This window comes from Bufo bufo, chromosome 1, assembly GCF_905171765.1.
Source record: "Bufo bufo chromosome 1, aBufBuf1.1, whole genome shotgun sequence".
Taxonomy (NCBI): domain Eukaryota; kingdom Metazoa; phylum Chordata; class Amphibia; order Anura; family Bufonidae; genus Bufo; species Bufo bufo.
The window spans coordinates 185351835-185377718 of record NC_053389.1 but is presented as its reverse complement, the minus strand read 5'-3'; the positions used below and the strand labels follow the sequence as shown (position 1 = coordinate 185377718).

Here is a 25884-nt window from a genome sequence, read left to right as displayed (position 1 = left end):
GAGATTTTATATTTCTGTTTACAATGGCCAAAATGACCATATTAAGAAGAAGAATAATGCCCCCTGCCCTCTCTCAGTGATCATTTAGTGGTATCTATGCTTCTCCCTTCATTGGTGTTATGTATTGTTTTTGTTATTTTTCCATTAAGGTACTTCCTCTATGAGGGAAATAATGAGTCTGTGTTGGAAAGGACATTCGGCAGTATAACGGCTGACACTGTTTTGTCCACAGTATTTGATATTCATTCATCCAAGATTAAAGGTTTGTTAAAAAAAAAAAAGTAAATTCTAAATTCCCTTTTTTAACCATATGTGTTACACTTGACAACTGACACTACAGAAATAGTCATTGGCTCTGTCTTTAGTATAAATGGAGTTCTAAACAGTCATTATATTCTTGTAACAGAAGTGCTTCGCTACTCCCAGCTACCAATACAACTACACTTAACTTATACACTCCCAGATGGAAGGAGTAGATGGCGGATCCTCAGCCAGAAAAGGCCGGTCACCAATGATGGGTAAGAGATATCAGAACAGATAAGAAACTAGAAGAACATCATAGGATGGTAAGATGATATCAGAAGAACATCAACTTGCATTTTAGTTGAATGAAGGCCTCGTGCACATGTGCACACTGCACAGAACTTGAATGGGGCACACAGAGTCCCTGTGGCTCTGTACCAAGCAGCCAGGCACTCCATGTACCACTGTTTGATGCCTCTATAAAGCACTATACTTCCGAGATATACTGATTAAACAATATCAGTCACAAAATAGACATAGATTTGAGTTCACATATAGTGATCCTATGCGAAAAAGAACACCCTACAGTAACGTATCCACTCAGTGTACATAAACATACACAAACAAAAGATAAACTGAGACTAAACGGGTTTAGTAGCAAAATATAAATATAATTTATTCAATAATTCATAAAAGATATATGTATGATGTAATACATCAGATAAAAAAGTGGACTACACCTGAGGGGACATGACACAATCAAACAATAGGTAGAGGGCAATAAGGCAATCACAATTAACTAGAGTGTACACCAAATACACTGATATGTTCAGAGATATACTGCCCTGGAAGTAGTATTTCTGTAATACAGCATCGAATGGCACATCACAGTCTGACAAAAAAAAGCTCTGGTCCCCATAGACTTTTATAGGTTGTGGTTGTTGTATCACTGCTCCAAACAACTTGGGAGTTGCACTGAGCCACTATATAGTTGTGTGCACAGGTCCCAATAGTATTATAAACCAAGCTGTTTAATAGTTGTGTTCTTAGAGGGCACAGGCCATGTGATAGCAAAGAAATGTATGTTCATATACACTACTCACAAAAAATTAGGGATATTTGGCTTGTGGGTGAAATTTCAGGATAAACCCAATACATTTCCTGTTTCAATTAGAATTGGTATTTAAACAGTCCTCCTCATCATGTTGTTCACATTTTGACATCATGAGACTAAGACGACACCTACGTAACAATTGATCAACAGTAAAATCAAAAGAAAATGCACAGATTACATACAGCTCAGAACAAGTGACAAAACACTCCTGTGATCAGGAAAACATAGAAAGGTACGACGACTTGGAACGTACGGATATCACTGTTAAAATAAAGTCTATTTAAAATAGGATGAGTTTTGACAGATAAATCTCACCACTACACGGGTGATCCTAAGTCTCTCCTCCTAATAAGCCGGTCTGCAGTGCTGGCCAAATTTCACTAGTCACTTCGGCGGTCCAGTGGTCTTTATAGCTTATTCCCTTCGGGCATTCAGTATGGTAATCCACCCTTGTCGGGAAAGGAAACATTAAGACAACGTCACTTATGGCTATTTTCCGGACCCTTGTGCAAAAGTGGCAACTCAGGAGAAGAAATGGAGAGAGAAAACCCCTCGTGCAGGATGTAACCGTAAAGGAATTTGTTTTATTCGGTTATACTCACAAAATTAAAACTTTTAAAAGGCAAACAGCCCTAGAGATAGCCGCTACTGGGGAAACCGGTTGGGCAGAGGGATCTGCGTTTTTATCATGATATGCCTTTTAAAAGTTCAGTGATTAATCATAACATCATTAATCCAGTCATTGTGCCTCTGCATGGACAACAAAGGCAAAATTTAATCTTCATGGACAACAATGCGCCAGCTCATCGAGGTTGCATCATTAGGGAACGGCTGCTGGAGACTGGAGTACCTCAAATGGAGTGGCCTACACTTTCTCCAGACCTGAATCCCATTGAAAACCTATCAACTGAGTTGCCGCATAGAGGCTTGTAACTCTGTACCCCAGAACTTCAATGATCTGAGGGCCGCCCTTGAAAAAGAGCGGGATGCCATGCCTCAGCAGACAATAAGTCAACTTGTGAACAGCATGAGACGTCATTGTCAAGCTGTAACTGATGCTCAAGGCCACATGAAAAGTTTTTGAGACATAGACATTTTTTGTAGGGGCATACCCACCACTGTTGTTGGCTTTTGTTTCAATAAATTATTTGAGATGAGGAAATCACCATTGCATGCTTCTACTTAAATTCACTACTTTCATGATATAATATCAGTGTAGCGTGAACAATATATTTTTTAGTTATTATCTTTTTGCCATGCCATCTGGTAAACCTTACTTTTCATAAATGTTTCCTTGACGTTGCTTGTATTGTATGCATTTCTGTTCTCCACTCTAGTACTACTGCTCTGGAGTCCATTGACCTGAACGTTCTGCAGATCCACAGTGTTCAGTTCAGCGCTCGTCTTGCAATGGAAGGACATGTGAATGAAGCCAGGACTGTGGCCCTGGAGTTAAAAGAATTAATAGACTTAGTAATGTAAGTATCAGGAGTTGATAATTGTGCATTCTGGACAAATAAACAAAAGCAGATGACATACCAGTCGTCAGGGCAAGTCTAAGGAAAGCAAGGAAAACCCTGTCCTCAGACACAACGTCATTGATAATGTTACGTTTGCAGGACACAGGCTAACAAGCCATGCCCCACCTGACATGTCAAGGTGATGACATTAGGCCCTGGAGCAAAAAATACTGAATACTGTACATCACCGGAGTGCAAGGAAACAGGACATTGCAGAAAGAAGCAATAGAGAGACCAGCACTCCGTAATTCCAATAATGAAGAAAGGCTTTCTTTATTCGTCACCCATATGTGACGCGCGTTTCGACACCAATCTGTGTCTTTGTCAAATTACAGGTGATAACAGCTCAATTTCACATACACAAAGCAACATTTAAATACAATTCAAATGACCCGCCTCCTAATCACGCAAGTGATCACATGATCGGGGCCGGACTATGCCGCCCCCAGCCGTGTGACCAGTCACGTGACCATAGCATCATATTGCTACGCAACCAGTCCGAAACAAGTTGAATCTAACTGTAGGTGGAGTACGGTAAGACATGTATCTGAATCCATGTGCTGTTATATATCTGGGCATTCTATAATCACTTGCACACCAGATGTAAACATTTTTCCTAATATGTACTGATACACTGAAATTAAACCGTCTCCTGATCATATAAGAGATCACGTGACTCCGGAATAAGATCCCGGTCACATGACTTATCTCATGACATCATATTGCTACGCAACTGATCCAAACAATATTGGATCTTTCAAAAGATGGATTGCGATGCAATATTAAAGATCCATACTATATTCAAACTATGTTTAGGGATCTGAGGCATCCGTGATTAGTTATAGAACAAAAAGCATACATTAATACAGAGTAACAATTCATAATCATACGTTCCACATATTGAATCAAATGAAACTACTCAGTGAGTATTCCTTATTGAGGCCTTTAGGGGCCAGCGTCTCAAGTCGATGGATCCAATATGCTTCACGCTGGTGGAGCATCTGGATCCGATTTCCTCCACGTCGAGGTAAGGTCACTTCTTCTAAAATTTGAAAACGCAGTTGTGAGATGCGATGATTTTTTTCTTCAAAATGCTGGGGGATAGGTAACAAAGTGTTTTTTTCTTCCTAATTGTGGACTTATGCTTTCCTACCCGGTCTTTCATACGCATTGTCGTCTCTCCAACATAGCACAACCCACAGGGACATTTAAGTAAATAAATTACAAAACTACTATCACATGTGAAGTGACCTCGAATGGGGATTTGTTGTCCCGTCTGTGGGTGTGATATGTTGGAGCCTTTGATCACATTGGAACAATGGACACAGTTAAGACAGGGAAATGTTCCCTTCCTAACTGTAGAGAGAGTGAGCTGTCGCTGAAGCATCCTGTCACTTCCTATGTCCGCCCGGACAATCATGTCCCTAATATTTTTATTGCGCTTTTAGCACACCATGGGACGATCCCTAAACTCCTGGATTGTGGGATATGATTTTTGCAAAATATTCCAGTGTTTGTTAATGACAGCTTTGACACGGTCCATCCAGGGATGATATTTTACAATTAGTGGTATTCTCTGTCCTTTATCTTTCTTTTCTGATGGTTCTACGGGATTTTCTATCTTGTCTCGCTGTTCTTGTAGTAAATGGGAGGGATAGCCTCTATCTACAAACTTTTGGGTCATTTCCCGCAACCTAAGGTCACGTGTGTCCTGATCCATGACAATATTGGCCACTCTTCTGTATTGCGAGTATGGCAAAGATTTTTTTTATAGTTGAAGGGTGATTACTATGGAATGACAAGAGGCTATTTCTGTCAGTTTTCTTGACATACAAGTCAGTGGTAATCCTGTTGTCAATTCCCCTAATCACCCATGTGTCAAGGAAGGAGACACGTTGTGAATCTTGGTGCAGGGTAAATTTTAGCTCAGGTCTTACATTATTGATGTAGTCCACAAAGGACATAAGGGTCTCAATGCTGCACCGCCATACGCAAAAGACATCATCTATGAAACGTTTCCAAAATATACAGTGATTCCGATACAGCTCACTTGGGTAGATATACTCTCTCTCAAAATGTGCCATATAGCAATTTGCGTATGGCGGTGCAGCATTGGACCCCATCGCGGTCCCACACCGCTGCTGAAAAAAAGTGTCCTGAAATAAAAAATAATTGCGACGCAAAACAATAGAAAGTAAGGATAGAAATTTTTTGTTTTCCTGCACTGTGTATGTGCTGTCATCTAACAATGCCTGGACAGATTCCAGACCTTTTTCATGAGTTATGCTAGTATATAAGCTGCAGACATCTAGAGTGACCAGGATGCAATCAGGCGACAGCTCAATCTCTCGTACTGTCTCCAAAAAATGTTGTGTGTCCCTAAGGTAGGAAGGGGCCTTTTTAGTAAGAGGAGTCAACACTTTGTCAAGAAATATTGCAGGGGGAGATAGGACTGAGTCCGTAGCTGAAACTATCGGGCGACCCGGAGGCTGATCCAGGGATTTATGCACTTTCGGGAGTGTGTAGAACACGGGTGTCACAGGATGTTGGTTGATTAGAAATTCCGCTAATTTTTTGTCAATGACATGTTGTGCTAGGTTCTCATCAACCAAAATCTGTAGCTCCCGCTTTATTGTCCAGACCGGATCCCCCTGCAATATTTCATAGACATTGTGGTCAGATAATTGTCCAAGAATCTCCTTGACATAGTAATCTTTGTCTAGTATGACAAGTGCTCCGCCTTTGTCCGCAGGCTTAAAGACCAGGGAGTCATCATCAACCAAATGAGTGACTACCTGTCTTTCCTCAATAGACAAATTGTGGTGTATAAAATAATCCCCCTTTTTAAATTTTGCAAGTAATACAGCAATATCACGTTGTACAAGTTGTATATAAGTTTCACTAGGGTGATATATTTTCGGAGGCATGTAGTGGCTCTTAAGCCTTAAACCAAACTGCTGCAGATTTAATAATGATTGCACATTTTCAATGGGGACAGGATCATACGTGGATACATTTGAAAAGTGGCTTTTCAGCAATATGCTACGAAAAAAACGATTTAAATCCATGTCCAGTCCAAATGTGTCCAGACTAGTAGTCGGACTGAAAGATAGTCCCTTTTCAAGGAGTTCAATTTGGAGTGGAGAGAGATTCTTGGAAGATAGATTTAACACTAAGGTGTGCTGAGTACCTGTGACCGGACACATTTGGACTGGACATGGATTTAAATCTTTTTTTTCGTAGCATACGGCTGAAAAGCCACTTTTCAAATGTATCCACGTATGATCCTGTCCCCATTGAAAATGTGCAATCATTAATAAATCTGCAGCAGTTTGGTTTAAGGCTTAAGAGCCACTACATGCCTCCGAAAATATATCACCCTAGTGAAACTTATATACAACTTGTACAACGTGATATTGCTGTATTACTTGCAAAATTTAAAAAGGGGGATTATTTTATACACCACAATTTGTCCGTTGAGGAAAGACAGGTAGTCACTCATTTGGTTGATGATGACTCCCTGGTCTTTAAGCCTGCGGACAAAGGCGGAGCACTTGTCATACTAGACAAAGATTACTATGTCAAGGAGATTCTTGGACAATTATCTGACCACAATGTCTATGAAATATTGCAGGGGGATCCGGTCTGGACAATAAAGCGGGAGCTACAGATTTTGGTTGATGAGAACCTAGCACAACATGTCATTGACAAAAAATTAGCGGAATTTCTAATCAACCAACATCCTGTGACACCCGTGTTCTACACACTCCCGAAAGTGCATAAATCCCTGGATCAGCCTCCGGGTCGCCCGATAGTTTCAGCTACGGACTTAGTCCTATCTCCCCCTGCAATATTTCTTGACAAAGTGTTGACTCCTCTTACTAAAAAGGCCCCTTCCTACCTTAGGGACACACAACATTTTTTGGAGACAGTACGAGAGATTGAGCTGTCGCCTGATTGCATCCTGGTCACTCTAGATGTCTGCAGCTTATATACTAGCATAACTCATGAAAAAGGTCTGGAATCTGTCCAGGCATTGTTAGATGACAGCACATACACAGTGCAGGAAAAAAAAAAATTTCTATCCTTACTTTCTATTGTTTTGCGTCGCAATTATTTTTTATTTCAGGACACTTTTTTTCAGCAGCGGTGTGGGACCGCTATGGGGTCCAATGCTGCACCGCCATACGCAAATTGCTATATGGCACATTTTGAGAGAGAGTATATCTACCCAAGTGAGCTGTATCGGAATCACTGTATATTTTGGAAACGTTTCATAGATGATGTCTTTTGCGTATGGCGGTGCAGCATTGAGACCCTTATGTCCTTTGTGGACTACATCAATAATGTAAGACCTGAGCTGAAATTTACCCTGCACCAAGATTCACAACATGTCTCCTTCCTTGACACATGGGTGATTAGGGGAATTGACAACAGGATTACCACTGACTTGTATGTCAAGAAAACTGACAGAAATAGCCTCTTGTCATTCCATAGTAATCACCCTTCAACTATAAAAAAATCTTTGCCATACTCGCAATACAGAAGAGTGGCCAATATTGTCATGGATCAGGACACACGTGACCTTAGGTTGCGGGAAATGACCCAAAAGTTTGTAGATAGAGGCTATCCCTCCCATTTACTACAAGAACAGCGAGACAAGATAGAAAATCCCGTAGAACCATCAGAAAAGAAAGATAAAGGACAGAGAATACCACTAATTGTAAAATATCATCCCTGGATGGACCGTGTCAAAGCTGTCATTAACAAACACTGGAATATTTTGCAAAAATCATATCCCACAATCCAGGAGTTTAGGGATCGTCCCATGGTGTGCTAAAAGCGCAATAAAAATATTAGGGACATGATTGTCCGGGCGGACATAGGAAGTGACAGGATGCTTCAGCGACAGCTCACTCTCTCTACAGTTAGGAAGGGAACATTTCCCTGTCTTAACTGTGTCCATTGTTCCAATGTGATCAAAGGCTCCAACATATCACACCCACAGACGGGACAACAAATCCCCATTCGAGGTCACTTCACATGTGATAGTAGTTTTGTAATTTATTTACTTAAATGTCCCTGTGGGTTGTGCTATGTTGGAGAGACGACAATGCGTATGAAAGACCGGGTAGGAAAGCATAAGTCCACAATTAGGAAGGAAAACACTTTGTTACCTATCCCCCAGCATTTTGAAGAAAAAAATCATCGCATCTCACAACTGCGTTTTCAAATTTTAGAAGAAGTGACCTTACCTCGACGTGGAGGAAATCGGATCCAGATGCTCCACCAGCGTGAAGCATATTGGATCCATCGACTTGAGACGCTGGCCCCTAAAGGCCTCAATAAGGAATACTCACTGAGTAGTTTCATTTGATTCAATATGTGGAACGTATGATTATGAATTGTTACTCTGTATTAATGTATGCTTTTTGTTCTATAACTAATCACGGATGCCTCAGATCCCTAAACATAGTTTGAATATAGTATGGATCTTTAATATTGCATCGCAATCCATCTTTTGAAAGATCCAATATTGTTTGGATCAGTTGCGTAGCAATATGATGTCATGAGATAAGTCATGTGACCGGGATCTTATTCCGGAGTCACGTGATCTCTTATATGATCAGGAGACGGTTTAATTTCAGTGTATCAGTACATATTATGAAAAATGTTTACATCTGGTGTGCAAGTGATTATAGAATGCCCAGATATATAACAGCACATGGATTCAGATACATGTCTTACCGTACTCCACTTACAGTTAGATTCAACTTGTTTCGGACTGGTTGCGTAGCAATATGATGCTATGGTCACGTGACTGGTCACACGGCTGGGGGCGGCATAGTCCGGCCCCGATCATGTGATCACTTGCGTGATTAGGAGGCGGGTCATTTGAATTGTATTTAAATGTTGCTTTGTGTATGTGAAATTGAGCTGTTATCACCTGTAATTTGACAAAGACACAGATTGGTGTCGAAACGCGCGTCACATATGGGTGACGAATAAAGAAAGCCTTTCTTCATTATTGGAATTACGGAGTGCTGGTCTCTCTATTGCAAGTATCTGGGGTATCTACCTACTGACCGTGCACCTGGACCCCGACTGAAGCACAGTGCCTCCCATTTGTTTCTAATTGCAGAAAGAAGATCATAAATAGCAAGTGATTACATGTGTTGGGAGCATTTTATTAGTGAACAGATTTTCGATCCTGGAATACCCTTTTAGGCTCCATTCAAACGTCCGCAATTTCGTTCCGCATTTTGCGGAACGGAATTGCGGACCCATTCATTCCTATGGGGCAGCACGATCTGATGTCCGGACACGGAATTGCTGATCCGCACTTCCGGGTCCGCACTTCCGTTCCGCAAAAAAATAGAACATGTCCTATTCTTGTCCGCAATTGCGGACAAGAACAGGCATATTCTATTAGTGCAGGCAATGTGCGGTCCGCAAAATGCGGAACGCACATTGACGCTTTCTGTGTTTTGCGGATCCACGGCTCCGTGGATCCGCAAAACACGTTGCGGATGTGTGAATGGAGCCTTAAGCACACACACAACATAGCTTTGGAAAATACCAATACCACTGGGTCAGCATTATAGGCCCTCATTATCATTAACCTATTATGTATTGCTGTATAGAAAATACATTTGTATACTATAACCTCAGGTTAGGAGTAATCTAGCTATATGTGGTTATCTCACAACATCTTTGTGGTCTTCTCAGGAGACACGAGAAGTATGAGGCTCATGGTGTTGTATATGAAGAGTGGGAGAACTCTATGTCTCCTATCTATGAAGATCTACAGGAGTTTATGAAGGTTTGTACAATAATGACATTAGTGTAGTGTGTGATCTACCTCAGAAAATAATAAACGTTACAAATATTATATAGAATATATATTGAGAACATTGAGAAATATGAAACTGAAAAATCTAATACTAAACATAAATCTAATATGTTTTCATTGATAAGTATCATAAATCATAATATTATTTTTTTTGTTTAAATTCTCTTTATTGTTTTACTTAACAAGTAACATACAATGAGCATGAGCAATGACTGATGGTGACAAATCAAAATGACACCTATGAGTGTATAAGCTTCCGCAATTACAACTGCTACTTTACAGAAACATTTCTCAGAACAAAAAAAGAAAACAAAAGAAGAGGCGACTGTATAATATTACAATCAGTCCCATGTTATCTGAGGAGAGAATGTACATATCCTGTTTCGAGTATGGGCGAGTCAGGGGTTCCTCCCTAGGTGACGAGCGTATGTTTTCCCTAATTTGAAACCCACACTGAATGTGTTGGTATATAGCCCGACATTGTACATCTTAAGCATTCAACCGAAGACACACATAAGACGTAGAGACAGGAGGACAATGGGGGGGGGGGGGGGGGAGAGGAGAAGGTTGCGGAGCAAGGGAGTGGGCTGTCAACCTCCACACTTCCATCGGGCCTGATAACATAGGATTGCTTTTGTTATCCATTCTAGGTCTGGGGCTAGGGAACCATAGGCTCCTCAATTCTGTGTGTTTTTCCCATACGGAGGATATTGCATAGGGATCTGGTTCTCCTACTGGGGCCAGTAGCTGCGACCATCTGTTCAGCTGAATTGCTTTGTAATATGACAAAACATCCGGAATACCCAGACCACCCGCCTCTCTCCTCTTGACCATCAGGGAGTGAGCTAGTCGAGGTCTCTTGTTATTCCATAGGAATTTAGAAAAGAGGTTTCTGATAGAGGTGAAAAAGGCAGAGGGAAAATGTATAGGCACCATCTGCATAATATATAGCACTTTCGGCATTATATACAGTACAGACCAAAAGTTTGGACACACCTTCTCATTCAAAGAGTTTTCTTTATTTTCATGACTATGAAAATTGTAGATTCACACTGAAGGCATCAAAACTATGAATTAACACATGTGGAATTATATACATAACAAACAAGTGTGAAACAACTGAAAATATGTCATATTCTAGGTTCTTCAAAGTAGCCACCTTTTGCTTTGATTACTGATTTGCACACTCTTGGCATTCTCTTGATGAGCTTCAAGAGGTAGTCCCCTGAAATGGTTTTCACGTCACAGGTGTGCCCTGTCAGGTTTAATAAGTGGGATTTCTTGCCTTATAAATGGGGTTGGGACTATCAGTTGCGTTGAGGAGAAGTCAGGTGGATACACAGCTGATAGTCCTACTGAATAGACTGTTAGAATTTGTATTATGGCAAGAAAAAAGCAGCTAAGTAAAGAAAAACGAGTGGCCATCATTACTTTAAGAAATGAAGGTCAGTCAGTCAGCTGAAAAATTGGGAAAACTTTGAAAGTAAGGGCTATTTGACCATGAAGGAGAGTGATGGGGTGCTGCGCCAGATGACCTGGCCTCCACAGTCACCGGACCTGAACCTAATCGAGATGGTTTGTGGTGAGCTGGACTGCAGAGTGAAGGCAAAAGGGCCAACAAGTGCTAAGCATCTCTGGGAACTCCTTCAAGACTGTTGGAAGACCATTTCAGGGGACTACCTCTTGAAGCTCATCAAGAGAATGCCAAGAGTGTGCAAAGCAGTAATCAAAGCAAAAGGTGGCTACTTTGAAGAACCTAGAATATGACATATTTTCAGTTGTTTCACACTTGTTTGTTATGTATATAATTCCACATGTGTTAATTCATAGTTTTGATGCCTTCACAGTCATGAAAATAAAGAAAACTCTTTGAATGAGAAGGTGTGTCCAAACTTTTGGTCTGTACTGTATGTTTTCAGCAGGTTTCGTCTACCAAGCCAGGAGATCCACAATTTCTCATAGGATTTCAATAGTTTTGTCATCTCTACAAGTAAAGGCGAGTAATTCAAGTGATAAAGCTCTGTGAGGTCTCTAGATAGACGAACCCCTAAATATTTAATTGATGAGGGAGCCCACGCAAAGTTTGTGATAGGATCCTGAATCACTTTTTGAGGGGCTGATATATTTAGGACCTCTGACTAGGTAGAGTTGACTTTGTAGTTAGAAATAAATCCGAAGTCGCTCAGTGCTTGTGCAATCTCAGGGAGACTATCTGATGGGTTTGTTCTTAAGAACAGCAGGTCATCCGCAAAAGCTAGGAATTTCAGTTGTCTGGCCCCCATAGGTACTCCTTTGATGCTATCTCTAGCTGTCTAATCATCTGGAGTAAAGTTTCCATTACAAGAACGAATAGGGCGGAGGAGAGCGGGCATCCCTGCCTGGTTTCGTTTGTGATCTCAAATACGGGTGAAGGTGTGCCATTTATGTTAAGACATGCATGAGGGGCTTGATATAGCGTGAGGATCGCATGTATCAATGGTTGCGGAAAGGCAAATTTGCGTAACGTAACTTCCATAAACGTCCACTTAACTCTATCAAAAGCCTTCTCGGCGTCAATGCTGAGAAGGACCAATGGTAATTTGGCTTTGCGGGCAGTGTGAATGATGTGGAATAGCCTGGACGTGTTGGTCTTCCCTTCTCTCCCTTGACGAAACCCTACCTGTTCAGGCCCTACTAAAGTGGGAATAACGGATTTAATCCTGTTGGCAAGTAACTTAGCCCAAATTTTCAGGTCCTGATTCAATAAGGAAATTGGCCTGTAACTTCCACACTCTGTGAGGTCCTTCCCTTCCTTGGGAATCAGGGCTCTCTTTGTCATGTATAACATGACCTGCGCTTTAACAACAAATGGCCTGGACATTAGAGGTCTCCCTCTACAGCTTATTGTACTTGGAAAAAGAGGGGGTGAGGGGAGAGGGGCTGAACCTCTTTCTTTCTGCGACCAGACTAGAGTCTGCCTCTCTTTGAACACTGCACACCAAGAACTACTCAACAACTGTAAAGAGCTAACGTCTGAAATGCAAATAACACTGGACCATTGCACTAGTGTACATGTGGGTCTATAGAAAAAAGTTAATGACTAGTAGGGTCGTTGACCCCAAACCTGTGGATTAGTAGAAGATGTGGATAGTCCTCTCTTCAGGTTGCAGCCCTGATAGTACAAGAAGAAATTAAATCATTTCACTTGCGTGCATGTGGGGCTAAAGCAAAAGGTAAATATGCTTAACTAATAGGGTCGTTGACCACAAACCTGAGGTTTAGTACAAGATGTGGATAGTCCTCTCTTTATGGATGCAGTAAAATCAACTTGGGTGGTTGTGAGAGTTAGGTAGTTGGGGAGCTGCCCACAGCTTTTCTAGGTCAGGCCGAGAGTTGACCGTGAATCTTCGGCCTTTATGCCATACTGCTAGCCCAAAAGGAAACAGCCATGAATACTGAATATTTTTGTCTCTCAGGATCTCCAGAAGTGGTCTCAGAGTTCTCCTCTTTGCGAGTGTTGCTGGAGAAAGGTCCTGATAGAAATGGAGTGTGGATTCCGCATATACAATTGGATGCTTTTCTCTGGCTGCTGTGAGAATTTGAGATGTGTCCACATAAGAGAGCAGCCCACATATTATGTCTCGTGGCTGTTCACCCTGTTTTGGTTTTGGGCGGAGAGCTCTATGGATACGTTCTACCACTATTCCTGCAGCTCTTTCTGGCCCCAGCAAGTCATGAAAAATCTCCCGCGCTACCTTTTCAAGGGCTTCTGGCACAAAGTGCTCCAGTAAGCCCTTGATCCTGATATTTTTTTCTCCTGCTGCGATTTTCTTCGTCCTCTATAAGTAGCAGGGCTTTGTTGATGTACTCAGCTTTTTGCAAAAAAAACGGGCAGCCACTGCTTCTGAAAAAGAGACTATGTTGGAGTGTTCTGTTTCCAGGTCTTCCACTCTGTGGCCAATATGTTTTAAGTCTGCTTTTATGTAGGCAAGTTCTTCCATTACTGGCCTCATGGCTTACAAGATGGTCTTTATTAGGATGGCTTTGGTGATAGGGGCAGAGGCAGATGCTGACTCACCATAGTTTCTCTCTCCGCCACACTTTCTTTGTCTGAGTCTGCCACATGTTCTCCCATGCATGCAACTGCGGTCGCCCTCTTGGAGGAATCACCCGTCCCCAGTGCGTTCTGCTTTTTCCAGCATTTCTGCAGGTTCATCTAGCTGGTATTCTTTTTAGGGGTGCCTGGAGGGTCCCCGCTCCTCTCTTTGGAGCTTTTGATTGGGGTTTTTTTTCGGCGGCCCTGGGGTGCGCTGAGACGGAGCTGCCAAGCTCCGCCCCATAAATTATAATAATTTTATCATAAAAAATTAATTCACTAATATTAAGGTGTTTTCAGTGCTCCAGCTCCCCTTTCTGAGCTACAGTAATGTGACCATGGCTATACGCTGTACATTGATGCGGTATGACTAGGATGGCCAGCAGGGGCGTTACTAGCGTAAAAAAAAAAATCAGAGGCACAAGCCCCAAGACATCTGTGCCCCCCCTCTTCCCCCACAAAAATATAATACCAATGCAGTAAGCACTGGAGCCCTGGTCAACAGGCTGCTAACCCAGGGTCTGTGTCTAAGCATCTCCCACCTCAGCATCTTCTACTAAGCACTGGTCCCCATTTGCAGACGACTAGGGACTCTGACTGCTCCCCATATATACAGTTTCTAGCCTAACTAGAATCTTCTAGTGGGAGGGGTGGATTGGATAAGCACACCCTAAACAAAAACAATATTACAATTTAGTTTGTCATAGATTTGTATACAGCTTCAATGCAAATCTATGGGAATGAATAAGAAGTTTTTCTAGACGTAAGCAAGTCTTCAGACTTAAACAGGGCAAAGCCAGACAGTCAGAAGCTATAGTGTCTCTTTTTCTCTCTACAAAACTTTGCATAGATAGAAAGTCATACAGTATCTCAGTATTAGCATTAAAGAGGCTCTGTCAGCATGATCAACCCTATTTAAACCAGGGCTCATCATGCTGATTAAAGCAATACCTTTCATTTGTCTGCATGCTAAACAGCTGCAGTGATATCTGCATTTTTATTCAGATGCAAATGATCAAGTTGGAGCACCAGTAGGAAGGGATGAATCCTTTGAGCACTGCCTTTTTAACACCCCCTGTCCTCTGCACACTCCCCCTCCCCTTGATTGATAGGTCTAGACATCAGCATGAGGAGGGCAGAGCTTTTTTCTAACCTGTATATATCATATACTCTACATACTATAGCCTTACCATAATTAGAAGAGTGGATTTTTATGTTTTCTAGTGATCTAGTGATCACCAGTCAGTGTGGTTTAATATAAGAACTGTGAAAGAGTCCCACCACACAAAAACAAAAGTTTTAGATTTTAGAAAAACAGACTTTTCAAAAATGAAATTAGTCATAAATGAGTCCTTATCAGACTGGAACGGATTACATGGAGTCCAGGAGAAATGGGACTACTTAAAAGGTGCATTATTGAAGGCAACAGAAAATTGCATTAGACTTGTCAGTAAAAGCAAAAAAAGGAGGAGACCACTGTGGTACTCAGCAGAAGTGGCCCAAATCATTAAAAATAAAAAGCTAGCATTTTGTAATTACACTGCGTGCAGAATTATTAGGCAAATGAGTATTTTGACCACATCATCCTCTTTATGCATGTTGTCTTACTCCAAGCTGTATAGGCTCGAAAGCCTACTACCATATTAGGTGATGTGCATCTCTGTAATGAGAAGGGGTGTGGTCTAATGACATCAACACCCTATATTAGGTGTGCATAATTATTAGGCAACTTCCTTTCCTTTGGCAAAATGGGTCAAAAGAAGGACTTGACAGGCTCAGAAAAGTCAAAAATAGTGAGATATCTTGCAGAGGGATGCAGCACTCTTAAAATTGCAAAGCTTCTGAAGCGTGATCATCGAACAATCAAGCGTTTCATTCAAAATAGTCAACAGGGTCGCAAGAAGCGTGTGGAAAAACCAAGGCGCAAAATAACTGCCCATGAACTGAGAAAAGTCAAGCGTGCAGCTGCCAAGATGCCACTTGCCACCAGTTTGGCCATATTTCAGAGCTGCAACATCACTGGAGTGCCCAAAAGCACAAGGTGTGCAATACTCAGAGACATGGCCAAGGTAAGAAAGGCTGAAAGACGACCACCACTGAACAAGACACACAAGCTGAAACGTCAAGACTGGGCCAAGAAATATCTCAAGACTGATTTTTCTAAGGTTTTATGGACTGATGAAATGAGAGTGAGTCTTGATGGGCCCGTGGCTGGATTGGTAAAGGGCAGAGAGCTCCAGTCCGACTCAGAGGCCAGCAAGGTGGAGGTGGAGTACTGGTTTGGGCTGGTATCATCAAAGATGAGCTTGTGGGGCCTTTTCGGGGTGAGGATGGAGTCAAGCTCAACTCCCAGTCCTACTGCCAGTTTCTGGAAGACACCTTCTTCAAGCAGTGGTACAGGAAGAAGTCTGCATCCTTCAAGAAAAACATGATTTTCATGCAGGACAATGCTCCATCACACGCGTCCAAGTACTCCACAGCGTGGCTGGCAAGAAAGGGTATAAAAGAAGAAAATCTAATGACATGGCCTCCTTGTTCACCTGATCTGAACCCCATTGAGAACCTGTGGTCCATCATCAAATGTGAGATTTACAAGGAGGGAAAACAGTACACCTCTCTGAACAGTGTCTGGGAGGCTGTGGTTGCTGCTGCACGCAATGTTGATGGTGAACAGATCAAAACACTGACAGAATCCATGGATGGCAGGCTTTTGAGTGTCCTTGCAAAGAAAGGTGGCTATATTGGTCACTGATTTGTTTTTGTTTTGTTTTTGAATGTCAGAAATGTATATTTGTGAATGTTGAGATGTTATATTGGTTTCACTGGTAAAAATAAATAATTGAAATGGGTATATATTTGTTTTTTGTTAAGTTGCCTAATAATTATGCACAGTAATAGTCACCTGCACACACAGATATCCCCCTAAAATAGCTAAAACTAAAAACAAACTAAAAACTACTTCCAAAAATATTCAGCTTTGATATTAATGAGTTTTTTTGGGTTCATTGAGAGCATGGTTGTTGTTCAATAATAAAATTAATCCTCAAAAATACAACTTGCCTAATAATTCTGCACTCCCTGTATAAAAAAAACCAGAGCAATGAAGATAAGGAAATCTAAGAGATTAGGCAGAGAGAGGCCAAGCAAGTTATAAGAACTTCTAAAGCGCAGGCAGAAAAAAAACTAGCTCAGTCTATGAAAAAAGGGGATAAGACATTCTTCAGATATATAAATGAAAAAAGGAAATTAAAACAAGGAATAACTAAATTAAAAACAAAGGACGGAAGGTATGTAGAAGAGAATAAAGGGCTAGCCGACTGCCTTAATGAATACTTCTGTTCAGTTTTTACAAAAGAAAAAGGAGAAGGACCTCCACTAGAAAGAATGACTAATAAATCGTTTGATGCATGTATCTTTACAGAGGAAGATGTTCTAAGTTTGCTGTCTAAGGTTAAGACAAATAAGTCACAGGGGCCTGATGAGATACACCCAAAATTATTAAAAGAGCTTAGTGGTGAGCTGGCAAAACCGTTAACAGATTTATTTAACCAATCATTAGTAACAGGAGTCGTCCCGGAAGATTGGAAATTGGCAAATGTCGTGCCCATTCACAAGAAAGGTAGTAGGGAGGAATCGAGCAACTTATAGACCAGTGAGTCTGACATCAATAGTAGGCAAATTAATGGAAACCCTATTAAAGGATAGGATTGTGGAACATCTAAAATCCCATGGATTGCAAGATGAAAAACAACATGGCTTTACTTCAGGGAGATCATGTCAAACAAATCTTATAGATTTTTTTGACTGGGTGAATAAAATAATAGACGGTGGAGGTGCAGTAGACATCGCATATCTAGATTTTAGTAAGGCTTTTGACACTGTCCCACATAGAAGACTTATCAATAAACTGCAGTCATTGAGCATGGACTCCCATATTGTTGAGTGGATTAGGCAGTGGCTGAGTGACAGACAACAGAGGGTTCTAGTCAATGGAGAACATTCAAAACAAGGTCATGTTACCAGTGGGGTTCCACAGGGATCTGTACTGGGACCAATTTTGTTTAATATCTTCATAAGTGATATTGCAAAAGGCCTCGCTGGTAAGGTTTGTCTTTTTGCTGATGACACAAAGATATGTAACAGGGTTGATGTTCCTGGAGGGAAACGCCAAATGGAAAAGGATTTAGGAAAACTAGAAGAATGGTCAGAACTCTGGAAACTGAAATTTAATGTGGATAAGTGCAAGATAATGCACCTGGGGCGTAAAAACCCAAGGGCAGAATATAGAATATTTGACACAGTCCTGACCTCAGTATCTGAGAAAAGGGATTTAGGAGTAATTATTTCAGAAGACTTAAAGGTGGGAAGACAATGTAATAGAGCAGCACGAAATGCCAGCAGAATGCTTGGATGTATAGGGAGAGGTATAAGCAGTAGAAAGAGTGAAGTGCTTATGCCGCTGTACAGAACACTGGTGAGACCTCACTTGGAGTATTGTGCGCAGTACTGGAGGCCATATCTCCAGAAGGATATAGATACTCTAGAGAGAGTTCAGAGAAGAGCTACTAAACTAGTACATGGATTGCAGGATAAAACTTACCAGGAAAGGTTAAAGGACCTTAATATGTATAGCTTGGAAGAAAGAAGAGACAGAGGGGATATGATAGAAACTTTTAAATACATAAAGGGAATCAACTCGGTAAAGGAAGAGAACATATTTAAAAGAAGAAAAACTACCACAAGAGGACACAGTTTTAAATTAGAGGGGCAAAGGTTTAAAAGTAATATAAGGAAGTATTACTTTACTGAGAGAGTAGTGGATGCATGGAATAGCCTTCCTGCAGAAGTCGTAGCTGCAAATACAGTGAGGGGGTTTAAGCATGCATGGGATAGGCATAAGGCCATCCTTCATATAAGATAGGGCCGGGGGCTATCCATAGTATTCAGTATATTGGGCAGACTAGATGGGCCAAATGGTTCTTATCTGCCGACACATTCTATGTTTCTATGTTTCTATGTTCGCTCTCATTTAACCCATAATAAAAGGCTATAGGATTACTATGTTGAGAATAGTGTTTTTTATGCGTAGAAACCTAAACCTGGTTTATTCACAGGCACAATATATAATTATAAAGAAACTAGCAATATGCATTAGCTTTCTATGCATAAAAACGTTATTCTCAATATGATAAGCCTATAGAATTGTATTATGGGTTAAATGAGGGAGAAAAATATCTGAACAAAAATATGTAAAAACCTCTCCCAAGATTCAAACCTGGGATTTCTACATTTGAGGCGGACCACTTACCTCCAGGCTAAAGGCTTATCATATTGAGGATTGTGTTTTTTCTATATTTAGAAAGCTAACACATATTATTGGTTTCATCATAATCATATATTATGCTAGTGAATAAAGCAGTAATATGTATATTAGCTTCCTAAACATATAAATCCACTCTTCTCATTATGGTAAGGCTACAGTACATAGTGTGTATATAATATGTACATGCTAGGGCACAGCTCTGTCATCACCATGCTGATGTCTAACCCTGTCAATCAAGGGAAGGGGGAGTGTGCAAAGCACAGGGAGTGTATCAAAAACAGTGCTCCAAGGATTCAGCCCTGCCCCCTAGTGCTCTAACTTGCTCCTTTTGCATATAAGGTATGGTTTAAATCAGCATGATGAGCCCTACCAGGCAGTATGTCTGGTTTCACAGTGCAAGTTAGTCAGATCTGTTTTTATTGAAATAAAAAGATTCACATAGCAAAATAATGTCAATACAGACCCTACATAGGGTTTGGCAAAGTTTAACATGAAACTGCAGTTCACACATTGAGAATGATATACATGAAGTAGGCTTCCAGGGCCTTAGCCCGACATCACATGTAGGTGAGAATACAGTTTCCCTAAAGAAAGGTCTGTTTATCATTAGTTACATGTAAAAATAAGAAAATAAGGTAAAAAATAAACTAATAACATAAATGAAAGACAGAAACATGCAATGCGACAATTAACTGCAATATAGAGTACAAAATTGCATAATAATAACAAGTGCTACACTATAAGTGCGAGATACTTGGCAAATCGTTTTGTACAAAATTATTTGAGCCCGTCTGCCGAGCGTCAAGGTGATCTCTGTTAGACGGGTTCCTACGCTAAAGTCTACCTGTTAGGTGCCATGACGGCTACCATATACTTCAGGGAATGTAGGTTACACAGCAGGCCCACTCCACGACATCACCGGCGCCAAATGGCTACCAAGGACTGCAGTGAGAGTCCACAAACTATCCCACTCCTGGTGCCATGGCTTCAGTGAGTGAAGGGGAGCAGGCCTGACTATGTACTAACACTAATTAAAATCAGCCTATAGGGCAGACAGGGTGGTCAGGAGTACATGACTGAGGAGGCAGCCACACCTCCAGTACACACTGCAAAGAAAAACCAAAAAAGGGGGTCAGTCAGCACATACCAAACCGCAGAAGCACATTGCTATGGCAGGGAACAACATTGAAAGACAGAAACATGCAATGCGACAATTAACTGCAATATAGAGTACAAAATTGCATAATAATAACAAGTGCTACACTATAAGTGTGAGATACTTGGCAAATCGTTTTGTACAAAATTATTTGAGCCCGTCTGCCGAGCGTCAAGGCGATCTCTGTTAGACGGGTTCCTACGCTAAATTCTACCTGTTAGGTGCCATGACGGCTACCATACAATTCAGGGAGTGTAGGTTCCACATTCCTACGCAAAATTTTACCTGTTAGGTGCCATGACGGCTACCATATACTTCAGGGAATGTAGGTTACACAGCAGGCCCACTCCACGACATCACCGGCGCCAAATGGCTACCAAGGACTGCAGTGAGAGTCCACAAACTATCCCACTCCTGGTGCCATGGCTTCAGTGAGTGAATAACATAAATGTCTTGTCTCTCTCTTATTACTTTTACTTTTATTTTATTTCTTTTATATTATTTGCCACCTATTCAACTAAAAGGATAGTCTAAAAGGATAATCTATGGCTGGAGAGCAAATGTTCGCCCCCAATACATAAGCACATCAGGTCACATGGGCAAAAACCAGAATGTAAGGTTCACCCCCTGGTTAGTAAATATATCTTCTACCTTCAGGTGTTTCTACACCTATTAACATGTGCTATCCACGGCTCCCACACTTGTAAGTATCTTCCCCTAGCATTGTATGTCCAACCCACTAATTCCTCCATTCTGCATATATCATCCATTTTCTCATACCACATTTTCGAGGTAGGCGGTTCCTTGTCCCTCCATTTCAAAGGTATTAAAAGTTTAGCAGCCGCCATCATGTGTGTGGGTAGGTTCGTTCTGCCCGGTCTGAAGTCAGCCGAGGGTAACCACAATAAGACTAGTTCCTGTGAAAGTTTCAGATTTATAGAGCAAATCTGGTTAATTATCCTCTCAATATCTTCCCAGAACTTCTTCAGCCTCGGGCAGAACCACCAAATATGTGATAAAGAACCCTTATCCTTCTCACATCTCCAACAGAGATCATCAGATGTCAATCCCATTTTATACAATAGCTCAGGTGTTCTATACCACCTAGTAAGGATTTTCAGGGAATTTTCCTGAATCCTAATGCACTTTGAAAATCCATGGGAGTGGGTATACTAGGACGCAATTCAACTCTCTCTCTCCCAGGCTCCTACATAAGAGGGTATGTTGTTATATCTAGCTTTCAACAGCTGTGTGTAGATAAGTCATATGCATTTTGGGGGAATTTTGGGAAGAAAGATATATGTTTCGAGCCAAGTGGGGTCCGGAAGAGGGACAAACTTAGATTTTTTAAACTTATTACACGTGGCCTCAAAATCCTTTTCTTGCAAGAAATCCCACTTTTTAATATGCTCTCCGGCGAAGGAGGCATAATAATCCTTTCGGATAGGTGATCTTGCCAGATCCCCTAACCTAACTCCCGGCAGGGAAATCCAGATGGCAGCTAATTCAATATTTGTTGTGCTAAGGATCTAAGAGGCGTTAGGGGCAAAAGTTTCCCCAGGCCCATATTAAGAATCGTTGTTTTATTACATGCAATGATAGTACCTCTTGTGATATAGCTGATCAGGGAGACCTTATCTGTTTTTTTTTAAAAGGGAACCATAACATGTAATCAGCTGAATTACCCATTAGAGCCAGCTCCATCTCCACATGTATGGGTGGGGGCGCAGGCTTCGTCAAGGCAACCCACCTTTCCAGATGTATGGCTTGCATATATTGTTCTAAGTCTGGGAGTGATATGCCTCCTTGTTTCTTTCTCCTAGTGAGCAAAGCTAAGGGAAGTCTGGCTTTTTTGTTTGCCCAAATATACCTCCCTACTATCACTTTGACTTTGGATAAGTAGTTGGCTGGTAAATACAATGGCAGGGATCTCAAAGTATACAGCAGCTGAGGCAAGATATAAGCCGTAATCACATTCTTCCTCCCAGCCAGGACAGGAACGGTATGGAGCTCCTGGCTAGAAAGGTTTCAATCCTATCCAGCAGAGGGGGGCAATTCAGTCTGAATAGTAACTTAGGGTCATTGGGGATGTTAATTCCCAGGTACTTAATGGATGATGAAGGCCACTTAAAGGGGGTCATATTCTTAAGCCTATTTTGCTGTGTGGAGGAAAGGGAGATTCCCAATGCTTCCGATTTGTCCAGGTTAATCTTAAAGTTTGACAACTTACTAAACTGTTGGAAAATGTTCAGAACCTCAGTCATAGTATCCACCATCTTATGGGTGTACATACCAATTCTTAATCCTCGGATAGCAGGGGATTGTCTAAATTTTTGAAGCAAGGTCTCTAAAGTAAGTATAAAGAGCGTGGGGGATAAGGAGCATCCGTGCCGCATGCCATTTCGAATCAGGAAGGGGTCCGACAGGGTCCCATTTACCATAATACGTGCCGATGGAGAAGAGTACAGTGAAAATATGGCTTTAATAAACTGTTCCGGGAAGCCAAATGCTTCTAAGGCGCTGCGCATGTACAACCAGCTGACTCTGTCGAACGCCTTCTCAGCATCTGTCCCCAGTAGAAACAATGGGGTCCGATTTCTCCTAGCATGGCACACGGCATGTGTCTCCCTTCTCGACCCGGTACAAACCCTACTTGCTCCTCCCCCACAAGCCCAGGCAGCAGTTTAGAGATTCTGGTGCTCAACAACTCCGGAGCCCAGTGACGCCCCCCTGCAGTGCCCAGCCTGCCTTAATTTGAATTCCAAGAACGCCTCCTGATCATCAAATAACCTCCCACAGCCCCGGCAAACGGTTCCGCCCCCTCTCCACGTCATAGTCTACCTTATAGAAATGCCCCGTCCTTCTTCCTGTCTGCGGCCAGAAAACTCGAGCAGGCGCAGTACTGCCAGCGGCCTGCGCCTGCGCGATCATCAACGTCCTGAGGGCAACAGCGCTCAGGTCACATCACTGGGCTCGTGAGACTTTTGAGGCTGTTGCCCTCAGGAGGTTGATGATCGCGCAGGCGCAGGCCGCTGGCAGTACGTCGCCTGCGCGAGTTTTCTGGCCGCAGACAGGAAGAAGGACGGGGCATTTCTATAAGGTAGACTATGACGTGGGGAGGGGGCGGAACCGTTTGCCGGGGCTGTGGGAGGTTATTTGATGATCAGGAGGCGTTCTTGGAATTCAAATTAAGGCGGGCTGGGCACTGCAGGGGGGCGTCACTGGGCTCCGGAGAGTGAAAAAAACGCCCCTCTGGGCACCTTGGACCCTAATTAGCATAACATAAAAAGCGCTTTTATATCAAAACTACAAAACGAAATAAAGTAAAAAGAAGACTGCTGGAAATAAGGTACTTTAGTCAACATAGCGATGGTGCCAGCTTAAAATGGTAAAAGCAGGTGACAGATTCCCTTTAAGGAGATCCTTCACCTGTCTGCGTAGGGAGATAAGGGACTTATAAACCTCTTCAGATTGCGCCCTCTTGTGTAAGCTCTCGAGTGTGGATATTTGCAGCAATAAAGGAGTTCAGCTCTATTATTCTTTGTCTCTTTATCCTGGTGCCCAGGCTAATAAGTTCCTCTCTAATCACTTCTTTGTGCGCTTCCCACAAAATGGAGCTTGATACCTGCCCTGAATAGTTATTTTGGAAATAATCCCTAAATTTTTGTGAGATTAACTGTGCATGTTTAGCGTCGTCTATTAGGGTGGTGTTTAATCGCCAAGTCCAGGATCTACGCGGCAAGTCCGCAAACTTCACTCTTACACTAATGGGTGCATGATCAGAAATTACCACATTGTCTATTCTAGCGTCTGTGACTAACGGGAGTGCTTGGTTAGACAAGAAAATATAATCCAATCTCTGGTACGAATCATGTACTCTGGAGTGGAAAGTATAATCTTTATCCTCTGGGTGGAGTAGTCTCCAGACATCCGACACTCCCAGATCAGACAAAGCAAGGTGAAGTTTACGGAGCTGCCTAGTCGACACATTCCTGGTACTAGATGTAGTATCTTTCAGGGGATCAAAGATCATGTTCAAATCTCCCCCTATGACTAATAAACCTTCTGCAAAGGGTTTCAAGGTCTCAAGCGTACGTAGAATCCATCTAATCTGGTGACAATTAGGGGCATATAAATTTGCCATAGTGATGGTTAAGTTAAGAATCTTCCCTTTAACCAGGAGGAATATACCCTCTGGGTCTGCGATTTTTGCTGACAGTTGGAATGTAACATTCTTCCCAACACCAATAGATACCCCTCTCGAGGCCGAAGAGTGGGACGCATGATACCATAAGGGGAATTGCTTTCTGACTACATTGGATATACGCATATGCCTGAAGTGAGTCTCTTGTATAAAGGCAATGTCAACGTGCTCCTTCCTTAGGGTGTGATATAGCTGGCTACGCTTTTGAGGTATATTGATGGCATTGACATTGAGGGAGTAGATCTTCACTTCAGCCATATCCGCATGTACTCCTACCTAGATGGCTATTAACCACCTCATCCCCCCTAGCTTAAACCCCCTTAATGACCAGACCACTTTTTACAATTCTGCACTACACTACTTTCACGGTTTATTGCTCGGTCATACAACTTATCACCCAAATTAATTTTACCTCCTCTTCTTCTCACTAATAGAGCTTTCATTTGGTGGTATTTTATTGCTGCTGACATTTGAACTTTTTTTGATATTAATCAAAAATGACCGAAATTTTTGCCAAAAAATGCAATTTTTCACTTTCTGTTGTAATTTTTTTTTTAAAAACTACATTTCTATATACATTTTTCTCTAAATTTATTGTTCTACATGTCTTTGATAAAAAAAAAATGCAATAAGTGTATATTTATTGGTTTGGGTAAAAGTTATAGCGTTTACAAACTATGGTGCAAAAAAAAAAATTTATGCACTTTGACTTTCTGAGCACCTGCCATGTTTCCTGAGGTTCTACAATGCCCAGACAGTAGAAACACCCCACAAATGACCCCATTTTAGAAAGTAGACACCCTAAGGTATTCGCTGATGGGCATAGTGAGTTCATGGAAGTTTTTATTTTTTGTCACAAGTTAGCGGAAATTGAATTTTTTTTTTTTTTTCTTACAAAGTCTCATATTCCACTAACTTGTAACAAAAAATTAAATTTTACATGAACTCACCATACCCCTCACGGAATACCTTGGGGTGTCTTCTTTCTAAAATGGGGTCACTTGTGGGGTATTTATACTGCCCTTGCATTTTAGGGGCCCTAAGGCGTGAGAAGTAGTTTGGAATCCAAATGCGTAAAAATGCCTTGTGAAATCCTAAAAGTACTCATTGGAATTTGGGCCCCTTTGCACACCTAGGCTGCAAAAAAGTGTCACACATGTGGTATCGCCGTACTCAACAGAAGTAGGGCAATGTGTTTTGGGGTGTATTTTTACATATATCCATAATGTGTGTGAAAAATATCTCTGTAAATGACAACTTTTAAATTTTTTTTATACAAAGTTGTCAATTTACAGAGATATTTCTCCCACCCAGCATGGGTATATGTAAAAATACACCCCAAAACACATTGCCCTACTTCTCCTGAGTACGACGATACCACATGAGTGACACTTTT

At 41.6% G+C, this 25884-nt stretch overlaps 1 protein-coding gene across 2 annotated transcripts in view; it reads left to right on the top strand.

Annotated features, from left to right (window-relative positions):
- LOC120986900 (circularly permutated Ras protein 1-like) overlaps positions 1-25884 on the top strand; it is a 137910-nt gene that overhangs the window by 102392 nt on the left and 9634 nt on the right. For both annotated transcript variants that reach the window (XM_040415584.1, XM_040415583.1), the window contains 4 exons: positions 150-262; positions 407-518; positions 2695-2835; positions 9607-9700. In XM_040415584.1, coding sequence (XP_040271518.1) covers positions 150-262; positions 407-518; positions 2695-2835; positions 9607-9700 — 460 coding nt within the window. The remainder of the gene's footprint in view (positions 1-149; positions 263-406; positions 519-2694; positions 2836-9606; positions 9701-25884) is intronic.